The 13,044-nt window shown below is 37.9% G+C and overlaps 3 protein-coding genes across 4 annotated transcripts; 1 reads left to right on the top strand and 2 right to left on the bottom strand.

Moving 5' to 3' along the window:
• Positions 1-627: 627 nt before the first annotated feature.
• syt1b (synaptotagmin Ib) lies at positions 628-4,101 on the bottom strand. The gene is made up of 9 exons (XM_056766256.1): positions 4,000-4,101; positions 3,285-3,481; positions 3,026-3,201; positions 2,791-2,904; positions 2,457-2,624; positions 1,823-1,990; positions 1,149-1,266; positions 902-1,035; positions 628-831 (listed from the first exon to the last, which is right to left on the bottom strand). Exons 2-9 carry the CDS (start codon positions 3,478-3,480, stop codon positions 628-630), a joined length of 1,278 nt encoding a protein of 425 aa, XP_056622234.1. The 5' UTR covers position 3,481; positions 4,000-4,101.
• Positions 4,102-4,949: 848 nt separating this feature from the next.
• bbs10 (Bardet-Biedl syndrome 10) lies at positions 4,950-7,731 on the top strand. 2 transcript variants are annotated; one of them, XM_056765785.1, is made up of 3 exons: positions 4,950-4,983; positions 5,503-5,690; positions 5,866-7,731. In XM_056765785.1, exons 1-3 carry the CDS (start codon positions 4,981-4,983, stop codon positions 7,499-7,501), a joined length of 1,827 nt encoding a protein of 608 aa, XP_056621763.1. In that variant the 5' UTR covers positions 4,950-4,980; the 3' UTR covers positions 7,502-7,731. The 2 variants fall into 2 exon arrangements, with proteins under 2 accessions (XP_056621763.1, XP_056621762.1); XM_056765784.1 differs by lacking the exon at positions 4,950-4,983 and adding an exon at positions 5,004-5,312.
• Positions 7,732-7,876: 145 nt separating this feature from the next.
• On the bottom strand, positions 7,877-12,886 carry si:dkey-30c15.17 (cAMP-regulated D2 protein). Its single transcript, XM_056765783.1, has 8 exons — positions 11,599-12,886; positions 11,207-11,408; positions 10,995-11,128; positions 10,777-10,904; positions 9,383-9,501; positions 9,154-9,291; positions 8,900-9,072; positions 7,877-8,822 (listed from the first exon to the last, which is right to left on the bottom strand). The coding sequence occupies exons 1-8, from the start codon at positions 12,253-12,255 to the stop codon at positions 8,370-8,372; spliced, it is 2,004 nt and encodes a 667-aa protein (XP_056621761.1). The 5' UTR covers positions 12,256-12,886; the 3' UTR covers positions 7,877-8,369.
• Between the last annotated feature and the right edge of the window lie 158 nt (positions 12,887-13,044).

Here is a 13,044-nt window from a genome sequence, read left to right as displayed (position 1 = left end):
CAACATAACACCCTAAAGTCTCCCGTCTGAAAAGCTATTTTGCAAACAACATCAAGAAAATAATGAATCTGCTTTGGAGGAAAATAAATAATGAATAAATAGGCTTATTAAGCATTTATAACACGTGAGTTAAAAATAGTTCCCTATTTGGCAGGTATTTCGTTAGAATCCCCCTTTTTATTCATGCAGTTATAACTGCTTTATAATGCATTTGTAAATAGCTTATTAATCATTAATGAAAACATTTATAAATGCTTTATGAAGGGAACCTTAATATAAAGTGTTACCAGTAATTGTGCACTTTATTTATTTTTTAATAAATTTTAATTATTCCTCTTTCGCCTCTATAGTTACCCACTAAATATTCCACTTCACATGACAGAAGTTAAACGGGTTGCAGTTGCTCTTTCAAAACCATTTGTTACAGTATGTGTCTTCACAGTGTGCACATGCTGTGCATCTTGAGACATTGAATATTCATTTGGTTCTGATGAATAATTTATCAATGCATGAACAGATTTACAGGGTGTACCGTACTTCTCAACCCCTCTCCTACACATCACGAATGAAATAAAATTGCCGCATATTTAATTGACCAGATGCTCATACTCCCAATATGTAATCATTTCATTTCTTCGACAGTTCAGCATTCACATCTTCCTCTGGTTTGAGTGCGTGCCATTGGGCGATGGGTCTTCGCGGATTGGCCAACATATCCAACCAATGGCGTTGCTCAGTTCCTGAGCTGTTCATTCCAACAAAGATCTTTCCAATGGCATCATTTTTTCCGATTTTGTCATAGTCCAACACTGTCACCACAACCTGCACTTTCTAAGAGATGAAAAGGCTGGTTAGGCACCAATGATGTGCTAAGATTTATACTTGAATATAAAAACCTTACCTGAATCTGCTCCGACAGAACTTCAAAGCTAAATGATTCATTGTAATACGGGTTCAGTGTGTTTTTCTTAGTTGTAGTTTTCTTTTTCTTCAGTCTTTTGCCGTTCTGCATCAGGTGGATTTTCACATAGGGGTCTGTAATCCACAGGAGATAATTCAATGCAGGAATTTGCGCTTGTGATAAAATATACCCTATGTATGCCTCTTTTTCCTGTTACTTTAAAATAATATTGCACTTTTAAACTCACCAGATAGACCGCCCACATCCATTTTTTTGAGGTTTTTGGCCTCCAGAACAACAACAGTGAGTTTTCCTGCAGTGGGGACGTAACGTAGTGACAAGCAGATATCACCCAAACGCTCTTGCTGTTGAGTCAGTCACAAGGACAAGTTATTATTTCACTTCTTTTCTCAAAATCAGCAACTTTCTGCAACTTTTTTCACAACTTAAAAGTGACCTTGCCAAAGGCAAACTACTACCTACTTTGTTATATCCTATCCTGGTTAAAGTGGTAGTTCACCCAAAAACACTGTTCATCATTTACTCACCCTCATGTCATTACAAAAAAGAAGATATTTTGAAGAACGTTTGGAAGCAAACAACACCTAATTGACTTCCATTATATGAACATGAAACCACTGGGACGTTTCTCAAAATATTATCTTTTGTGTTCCACTGAAGAAAGAGTGATACATAATATTGAATGGCATGCGGGTGAATGAATAAATGATTTTTTTTGCGTGCCTATCTGGTGCCAACTGTTCTGGTCAACTAAAATGTTTTGTGTAAAGCTGGTTTACCATGTTAGTCTTGCTTAAAGTTAAGCATCATATAGGTGCTTGGCATCTTATTATCACACATTTCTTTTTACCAAGGGATGCAAACTTTCCATTTTTCATGTTTTTCAAAATTCTCTCTTACCTCCTCTTTCTCAGCTTTCTGAAGGTCTCTCCATTCCTCCGTCAGATGACTGAAGTCCACCTTATTCATCTGCACCCTCACGTCACCAATAGCATCATGTTTGGAGAAGCGGTCAAAGTCATACACAGTCATGACCAACGTCTTTCCACCAAGCTCTGCGTATGGAACCTGTAAGCAAAGTGTCCCATTCTGATGAATGGCTCAAACTGGAAAAAAGATTTATAATACACTGATAGAAACATACTAATTAAATGATCCAGCGATCGATTTTTTCAAAATAGTCAATCATTCGTGATAAATCGAAAACAATAAGCTGGATCAAATATTTTTTTACAATGCAAATGCATGCGTCTTGTCCTTGTGTCAGATTGGAAATTGGGAATCTGTATGTTGTGGTCCCTTCACTGACACTTGTATAATTTACTAAAGATTAGCATTAAAGCACTATAAATCAAGTCCTATCGACCGATTAGTTATTATACTGTCTGGAACTTATGGTGTATTGTCTTTGTACATTTTATAAAGCACTGCATTCATCAAAATGTCTCTTTAAATGTTATTAGTTTAGTATTAGTTTAGGAGAGTAAATATATTATGTCAAATGATTAAGTTAGGTTGATATGTCAAGTGTTACCTTAAAATTAAAATGTTCATTGAACGTGGGATCTAAGGTTTTACGGTGAACTTTAGTCTCAAACTTCTTCTTCTTGTCTGGGAGGAGGTAAACTTTCACGTATGGATCTGAGGTGCCACTCATGTCCATAGCAGCAAGGCCTTCAGCCTGAATCACACCTACAATTAACTAAAAAAATATATGAAATTAACAGATCAGCAGCTATTAAATAAGTAAGCATACTTGTTTCTTATTTATAAATTTCTCCAGTTCATGCCAAAACATTAACAAAGTTTTTCTCATTAACATGGAAGTGATGAGTGGATTAACACAGGTCACTGATTTGTATTCATACCGCACTGTCAGTAAAGTTGTAGTCAAGGGTGTAAAGCAGTTTTCCAAGCTTTGCAGTCTTTTTCGACTCTGTTTTCTCCTCCTGGGAATCAGAATCAGTGCCAGGACAGACAGCCTGAAAATATTCATAATATTTTACCACCGCACTAGCTGATAGCAAACGGTACATCTGCGTAACTTAAATACAAAATAACATCTGATGCACATGCGTTACACTTTCCTCTGACAGTCTGTACCTGTTTCATTCCCTCGTCTTTCACATCTGACATGTTGATGCCCTCTTTGTCACTTTTCTCTTTCCCACCTTTATCTTTCTTTTTCTTAAATATGAACTTTTTACAGACACACAGGATGCAGGTGATTATGAGGAGGACCGCGAGGAAGCCGAGTGTCACCGGAGCCCAGGATGGCACTGACACACAACACACAGAGACAGAAATTAAATGAACAGGTGAGTGCGTGTGTGAACACGGATGTGAAAATGTTGATACTCACAATGCACTTTATGGAGCTCATTTAAAAACTTGCTTCGGATGCTAGGAAAAGATCGCTCCGTGGCTGTGCTCTGTGGATGAACCGCAGTGGGTGAAGACATCGTGGGTCCGAGTATCCGCGGTCCATTCTGCTTTTGAGTGGGTGATGTGGACGAGGTAGGACCGGCCTGCAGAGCATCCAACTTGCCCTCGTGCATTCTGGGGATTTGTAACAAAGATTTGCTGCTGTATCGGGAACTCGTTAACTCAAGGTGTAAAGACACAGTTCATATTCAGTGCACACAGCAGGTGACATGATGCTCCTTGACCTTGGGATTATTTTGAGAAATGCTGAGTAGAGACTTATTGATTTCCTCTCTATTTACAGTGAAATGAGACACAGAGAGCCAGCGACATTGATACCCCAGAGAAATACTGCTGACTTTAACTTATACCTGAATATGCAGTACAAATAAAAACATGCACATATAAACACAAACAGTGATAAACCTATAGCCAAACCAACCATTCTGCTATTGAAATCTGATATACCACATAATAAGTGTTCCTTTAACACGTTCATGCAGTTATTAAATAAATAAATAATCATTTGACACAACTCACTTGCATGCACGCAAAAGCTGATTATTTAGAAAAGGTTTATAAATAAATTAAGACTTGTAAAGAATTACACACACACGCACATTATTAATTTAAGAAGAAAGCAAAATTCTTACCTGCAGTTCTGAGAAGTGCACTGGGGGGATTGTTAAAATAGGTGAATTTCAAGAAAAAAACTCTTCAAAACGGAAAGAAAAACAAGTAATAGTGGAGATAGATGTCTTGTCTGTGTTGGTGAGAGCCAACAAAAAGAAAGAACATATGATTGTATGAATGATGTGAAGGCACATCCGATGAAAAGAGAGAACAAGAGAGAGGAAACAATCCAATTGGCATGCAGCAGTGGGCGGTACCAGGTGGACATTATGACAAAGATTTTTTTTTAAATGGGATGATATATTAATGTGTTAGTGTACTTGTCGCTTAGTTGGTAGGACATTGTGCTAGCGATGTAAAGGTCATGGATTTGATCCCCAATGAACATACATACTGATGAAAATGTTAAGATTGAATGGATTGTAAATGAGTTTAAAAAAAGGCATCTGCCGAATGCATAAATGTATTAAGGCATGGATATTGTTTATCTTTATAAACTGAGAAGAAAACATAAGAATCGGATTGACACACAACTGCTTTAAAAAACTAAATCCATCGGCTGCATAAAGAAAATAAGTAAAGTGTTCAGCTGATAATGATATCAGATTTCTAATAACTTGAGAACAGTTTCTATGTTTGATTTCAAAAGGTTACATTAATTGATTAGAAGATGTCAAAAAGCCATGTTTTTATGGCAAAAGTACATTTAATATGTGTATTAAATTATAGTTATAAAAACACACAGGATATATATATATATATATATATATATATATATATATATTGGCCAGGCTGATACGTATACGTATGTAGTAGAAATATATATATATAAATATATAACATTTAAGAAGCTAAAACATGTGAATGTTTATTTTATTGCACCTCCAGCATGTCTCCGCTAGATGTCAGTATATTGAACTGTGCTTAGGGAGAAACACGTGACGTAGAAGAAGAGCGTCGCTTGGATACTGCACGAAGCTCGACGATGGGCAACAGATTAGATGGTATATCATATAGCATTGTTTTATAAAGTTTAATGCTTACATTTACCGCTTTAAGATATATAAACGTTGTGTATTGGTGTTTTTGTATATTCGGAAATGCGCACGTTTGATTTGAATTCATTTTTCCGTTTAATAAAAAGATATTTGATTTGTAGGATTATACAAATCTGACGAATATCAATGAGTCGTTTTGTCCGGTATTTATGCAACTGCTTGAATGGCACAGTTATCTATATCATCTTAAAATAAACCTCTACAACTACACAAGTTTCGTCGTTTTAAATACTGGAGCCAAATGGAGCAAATGTTCCCACGGGAAAGGAAATAGTGTAATAATTGATTGTTAAACATGATGCTTATTTGACATTTATTATTTGTTTAATGCAAAAAGCTTTGTGTGAGGGTTAGGTTTGTATGTGAGGGATAGAATTCAGTATGAAGTAATAAACAGTTTGTATAGTTTAAGGGTCTATTGGAAGTCAACAAATGCTGTATAAACACAAACGTTGTGTGTTGTAGATGCATGAAGAGTGTGTATCGCTGCAGCAGTCTCTCAGTGTGGTGGGGGTTTTGGAGTGTGTGGTGCGGCGTTGTGTCGGTCCTGAAGGTGGAAGTGTGCTGCTCACACGAGACACTGGAGAAATAATCATAACCAGACATGGACAACGAATTCTCAACACACTACACCTGGAGCACCCAATGGCCAGGTAAATAGAAAAAAACATCCTTTTTGTGTTAATTAATCTTATACACTTTCTATGTATACACTTCCCAAAATAGGAAAATACTGAAAGCTCCAGATGTATTCCTATTTAAACATCAAAACTTATCAAAATGATTTATTTATATGAAAATGATATATTTGTCATGTTTGTCCTTTAGGATGGTGTTGGACTGTGTGAGTGCACATTCTCAAGTTACTGCGGATGGCACAAAGTCATTTATTCTCCTGCTGGCCGCGTTGCTGCGTGGAATTCAGAACTCGGCGGACAAACATGGCATAGGACAATCTACCGCTCCTTATATTAGAAATCTAGCTCATCGGCTGCTGGCATTCAGCTATAAGGAGTTTGATGATATCATAACACACAAAATCCTCCCAAATGCCTATTTCTATTGTAGTCGCCATGGATACAAATCAAGCAGCATTCTTGATTTGTTGGTTGGTGGGTATATTGCTGGAAGACTGGGCATTGGACAGGTTGATATATTGAAACGTGTTCTATGTGAATTCTACCACAAAGTGAGCCAAGGTCAAGATGCTGTCAAAACAATAACATTCCTTCATTCACATATCTCTCAGTTGCATACGACAGTGACAGGCCTTTCAATTGGATGTTCAGAGGTGATCGAAGGGTTGGTTGTGACTCGTGATTGGTCCGTGTGGACAGACCCGAATGGATCGGCCAAAGCTCTTATTATACATGAAAGTCTTGGATTCTGCCTCATTGCAGCGAGCAACAATATATCACTGTGTGTTCAACATGACTGGCTGTCCCGTATAGATCAAGCCTTGGAACAGAAGTTAGCTAGTGTGTTACAGTTACAGGTGCGTGTGTTATTGTCATCTGTGAAACAGCCAGAAAGCGTGTTGCAGTGGGCTAGGCTGAACCACATCGCTCTGCTGGAGTGTGTCGACTCGGCTCAGCTGGATTTGCTTTGTCGCATCAGTGGTACAGAGACAGTCCCTCATCCATCGCTACAACACCTCCTGATGCTTAAGTTCTGTAGCCGTGTTCAGCTGGGTGGACATCGCTACGCTTGTCTGGGAACTTTCTCGCAATGTGTGCCTCAAATACACACACTTGTTTTATGTGGACCTGCGCCGGGACTCCTCGACCAGATTGTGTGCGTGAGCCGAGGAGTATTTACACTTCTGGAACATCTCTGTCAGTCCATCATTAGTACACAAAAACAGCTAAATGAATACACAAATTCTGAAACTGACAACATCCGTGAGACTCAGGAAAATTGTGAAAGCTCTGTTCTGGTTTCAAGCCAGTCCCAGCGTTCCGATTTGGACCTACCGCAAAGCTTTCTTTCATCTCAGGGCTTTTGGGATAGAATTATGAGAGCTGGTGGAGTGATTCCTATTGGCGGCACTTTTGAGTTCTTGTTGCATCACTTCCTGTTGAATGCCCGTAACCATGGTGACTCAGAGAGCTGTAGACTGTTGGCAGAGGCTTTACTGTGTGTGCCTAGAACTTTGTTCTCTCGCAGACGCTTCCTAGATGCCCAAACACATCTCTTAAGTGAACTTAAGGAAATGACTAATGTGCAAGATTTATCCAAACGCTCAGAGCTCAAGTTCAGGTTTAATGAAGGTTCAACACTTCCGGTGTGTTTAGAGTCAGTCAGTAGTAAACAACAGCTGGTCGTTTCTGTGTTACAGTGTTTAAACAGACTTTTATGTATAGGGGCGATTCTACACACCCGCACTCCACTACTCTCCCACCCTTCCACTAGCTCTGAGGATGAAGAAGGAGAGACAGAAAACCTGCATCTTTCAGACTATTGAAACAACAAATATATGACCTGTACTGCACATGCAAGCTTAGTTCATGCAAAGTTTCATATATATTTCAAAATGTAGGATATTTCAGATAAATTTCAAATTGATGACTGACTAGTTTTTTTTCTCTTCATAATGTCTATTATTATATTTTTTTAAACTGAAAAATATTGTATAGAAAATAAATTTGTGATTATTTAAATGTGCTTGAGCTTTCTTGAAAATAACTGCCACTTGGTTAAACATTTTGTTACAAATATAACATTTAGTTGGTTTCTTGTACAGAGACATTTTTAGTCTTTAAAGAGCCAAAGCGTCCACATACTTTTTCTGTATTCAATTGAATATACGTGATAATCTTTGTTAAATATCTAAAAACACTGAACTACAAAATTGCTTTATTTCTGAAAAATAGTATGTTATTTGTTCTCTGAATTAAATAGTTCACCCAAAAACCAATATTTTGTCACTATTCATTCACTCTCATGTCATTCAAAACCTGTATACAACTCTTTTTTTTCTGTGGATATTTTGAAAAAATGTCTCGGTGGTTTTATGTTCATACAACGGTTTGAAACCACATGAGGGCAAATAAATAATTATAGAATCTTGGATTTTTTTGGGAACTATCCCTAGAACTATACAGCTCATTTTATTATTAAAAGTATGCCATGTTTATTTACAAAAGAAGTCACATTAATAATAGTATGGACTACAGAAAAGAAAAGATAGCTTGTTAATAAACTGCGATAAGGAAATAAGAAAATTGCTCAATTAGCTTGATAGCTGTGTGTTACTATTTAATTGTCACACTTTTCATTTGGACAGGACCATGATGTTGTGCATCCTTCACCCAGTCCCAAATCTCCAGTCCTCAATAAATGTCCAACCTGTCCCAAAAATCACAGAAATGGTCTCTGTTTCCATGCTGTGGGTGTGAGTGTAGAGTCAGGTTGAGGATGGACCAGCCCTCAGTGAATGTGTATTTTGGCCAAACAGGAAGCCTCTGCTCTCTGCAGAAGGATGTCTGCTCCCCCTGTGAATTTGGGTCCCCTGCGTGGGCGAATGCTCCCCAGTAACATGCCATCTGATTGGCTAAGAGGGTCTCTTGAGGTGTAAGTGTGAGGTTAGTGCTAGGGGCGGAGTCAAACAGAAAGGGAAGTTCTGCTCCATGACAAGTGTGATTAAAGCAAAACGTAAGATTCTCCCATATGCTGTCATCAGACGGTGGATGGTCAAATACATACATCCAGACCGATCCACCGATGCTCACTCCAGAACGGGCAGACCATCGGGTCGGACACAGAAACATGTAATCTGTTACAATCTGCAAAACAGGGCAGGACGTTGAGTTTTAAAGTGTTTGGAAAAGATTTAATAGTGCATAGTATGATGATGTCTTACCTGTGAAAGCATGACCCGTTTATCCAGGTTTCGGTAGAATGGGATGTATTTGTGCAGAATTTTAAATGTGTGTTGCTTAAAAATAGCCGCCGTGTACAGCACAATTTCCAGCATTGACACAGATTTATTAAAAATGCCATAAACAAAGATCACACCTTCCTCAGAGGTCGTACCTACGGGACAACCAAACAACATTGTTAGATCAAAACTTAAAAACAGCAGGTCATTCAAATTTAAATCTAGATAGGACAAACCTAGTATAAGGGGCTTGTAACTTTGCCAATGGCCTTTTCGGAAGGCTGTGATTGGCTGTTCCTGGATCAGCTCTCCGTCAATGAATGGCCCCCAGGTCTCAAAGGCTTCCAGGAAGCAGAAGGGGTTTATGATCTTACCTTCAAAAGGTCAACATAAGGATTTATTTGTGTCACTGTTTGAGTACAATGTTACTTTATTTGTTGGATTTAACTTTACTTTGGTGCGTACCTGATTTAACCTGGGCGTTGAGAACATCACGAGCACTGAGGGACCGCAGGCAAGCCAGATCAAATACTGAGCAGTTTGTCAGTTTAGCAAAATCCCAACCCAGTTTCATAGCATCCAACCTAAAATGCATTTGATTGCGATATACCATTAAGATAATTTTAAAGGTCCAGTGTAGCGGTGAGGTTGCAAATTACAACCAACGTCTCACTCCAAACCCTCCCTTTCGAAGCACTATGGTGGCTGACACAGAACAAAGAAGTTGTCACGTTTCACTTCTTTGCTGAAGGAGATAACGTATTTACAAAACGTGCGTTCGTCCGTTTATAGGACTACTGTAGAAATAACATGGTGAATTCCATGCAAGGGGACCCGCGGTTATTTAGATAAAAATAGCTCATTCAAACAGTATTTATAACAGTATTTCTCAACAATGACTTAAAATAAGACAAAACAAGCATTAAAATGGGCAATTTCGTGAAAATGTCAACCTTACCAGAAAAATATGAACGTTTTTTACTATGGTAACAGGCTTACAGCACAGAGTTTAACATTTGGTGGTTCAAATACCCATGTGAGATCTCTATTTAAATTTGTAAAGCATTTTTCATAAAGCATGTTTTATTTTAGTGCATGATTCTTCATAGTGAGGTAAGAGCCATTTTCAGGATTGTCACATCCATAACGCTACATATTCCTGATAAATGGACACATGAAAATTAAAACAAAATAACTATTTATGTTCCATAAAGAGGCATCCCTTCTCCATTCATTGGGTATTATTGCTAAAGGATTGTGCATTTTATTTTACTGAAATCCTACAAAGTTTATCCTCTCCAAAAAACCATGTCCTTTTTTTGTCACATCCAAAACGGATGTTTATTTCCCTTTTTTTGCATAGACTGACATTTTTATGTCACGTCCACGACGTAAAATGTCACGTCCATAACGCTGGAATTGCCCAAATACTCTTAAACAATTAAACATCAAGACACAACATCAAGGTTGTATTTTCTAACATGAGTTATGAATTAGCTTACAAAACATAACTAGCTTACTAACAATTAACAACACAGTTGACTTTAAGTGTAACGCACAATGAACATACATGTCAAAAAAATGTCAGCTCATGTTAACAAATACAACCTCACTGTAAAGTGTTATTCCTTAGTGTAAGGGATATACATATTTCTAATTATATACAGAATATTTTATTTGGCATAATCTACACTGTCAGAAAAAAGGTACAATACCTGTCGCAGAGACAGCAAAACATCCTAATGTACCATTTAGGTATGTACATTGAGTACCAAGTACCTTTGATGTGCATTTCTGACAGTTTATGAGTGAGGAACCTTTACTGTTAAATAACTAAAAGTGTGTTATTTGTATATTACCTTGTTTTTAATGGTATAGAGAATGGTAAACTCTGTACGGCTGCATGTCTAAACAAAGACTCGCTGTTCTGCATCATTAGATGAAGACACACCGATTGGGCTCCGGCGCTCTCGCCAAAGAGAGTCACCTACACACACACAAATTTATGTACATTATATATATAAATAACTACATTTCCACGCTGTCGTCATTAGTCCACCCCCAGCCCCTTAAACACCTTATTTGGGTCTCCTCCAAAAGCAGCAATGTTTTCTTGGACCCAGAGCAAGGCTGCCTGCTGGTCTAGAATCCCATAATTCCCAACTGCAGAGCTCTCTGGATCTTTTCCCGTGACTAAGAACCCAAATGCACCTAAAAATGGCCCATATTTTACGATCTACACAAGAATGTACTTTTGTAACAATGTGTAAAATAAAACATCAACCTTACCAAGACGATACTCTATGTTTACAACCACTGTGTTGCTATAGTTACTGATAAAGCGTCCATCGTACAAGGGTTTGGAGGCGGAGCCAGCGATGAAGTCACCACCGTGAATCCACACCATCACTGGGAGTGATGTCACTATTGGTGATGATAAATTGACACTTAATGGGACAAACACATTGAGATATAGACAGTCCTCGCTAACCTGTTAAAAAGGAAAGAAACAGAGGATGAGTTTTGTGAAGACGTTTATTTGTGGGGTAAATACAGTTGAATGCGTTTTGTGTATAAGTGTTTTGTACACTTTGATTGGCTGAGTCTTCACAGTGATGTTTTTTGATTGGTAAATGATTTTGAAAGAAAACCATCTAAGAAAATGATCGAATATAACATACCTTAGTAGGACACGACTGAAATGACTCTCCAGCGCATACCTGCATGCATGCAGGACGGGGAAACGTGGCATCATATATGTATTTCCAAGAGGACACAGGTGAAGGAGACGCCCAGCGTTTGACCCCCACTGGAGGGTCCGCATACGGAATCCCAGAAAACACATAAGCTTTATCTAAAGTTAGACCGCGAACTCGTCCCAGACGTGTGGTGACCACAGGGTCAACATCAGAGCTATCAACCGAAGCAGTGTTATCCAAACCATCACGCTTCATCTTATTTAACCCAGGTATTTTATCACCACTTCCAGTGATATCCATCACAGGAGCCTTACGTGCAAGATTCTCATCATCACAATTGATTTCATTACATTCAGACTCAGCAACATTTCCTGGAGAATAATCAGCCGCAAAGTATGAAGCCTTCGACAACACGTCTTTGTTAAAAGACTCACCTAGAAAAACATCTTTGACGTTTTCATCATAGTCAATTCTCTCAAGTTCTTCATTATGTTTGATGTTTGGGATGGAGCTGAACAATGTCCCAAATGTGTATATCGAGAGACTCTGTTCCGTTTCTTGTCCTCCTTGCCCAGCTGTCCCCATTGAAAGTTGTGTAGCCAAGATAATCGTACATCTCAACAAGACCATGATGGCCATGGATAGATCCACTTCTGCAGAAAGTTCTCAGTCGATCAGGTCCACGTAAAATTCTTGGCAGAGGTGTTATGGTGTATTAAGGTTTTATGTGTCCACTAAAGCTGTCAGAATATTAAATCAAAAAGTGAAGAGTTGAATGTACGGAATCAGACTGCGTCTCGTGCTCTTGTGAAGTTTCTCGTGATATCAATGAGTTAGATTGCCCCACATTCACAAATGTTTCTTTCAGTCTCTCTAATTTACAAAGAACCCATTGTAAAACAAATCAGATTACAGGCAACGAGAGGATAGCTGAGAACACACAGGTCAGGTTTTAAACAAATATATTTTGTATTTCTACACAACCAAACCGTAGATTTAAAAGTAAAAAGCAGTTAAAATGTTGAGTTTGATAAAAAAAAGCATTTTAAGTTGCCTAAATGTATTAGTTTCCGTTCTGTGTGTGTGAGGTCAGCCTGTGGGATGGTGATTTTCATTAAATGCACTTGTCTGTTTAATCATTTTCTGAGAGGTTTAAGTTTAATAGATTTCCGCGAAGTGTTTTGTAAAAGCTGTGATAATAATCCACAGACGCATCCACAGAAAACATGTTCAATCATGTGAATACTTTGTGTCTGCATCTAAAAGTTAGAGATATTTTAAAATACATACACATTATAAACATACATAATAAACTCTTGGTCGCTTTAAATTTTAATTATTATAAAATTATCTGTACAAGTCATTTCAATGTACTAATTTTGACTAGTTCTAAGTTGGTGTAACTTAGAAAAACAAGTTGAAATGAAT

Source organism: Triplophysa dalaica, chromosome 14 (assembly GCF_015846415.1).
Source record: "Triplophysa dalaica isolate WHDGS20190420 chromosome 14, ASM1584641v1, whole genome shotgun sequence".
Lineage (NCBI taxonomy): Eukaryota > Metazoa > Chordata > Actinopteri > Cypriniformes > Nemacheilidae > Triplophysa > Triplophysa dalaica.
The sequence above is the reverse complement of the archived record's forward strand: the minus strand, read 5'-3'. Positions and strand labels throughout refer to the sequence as shown.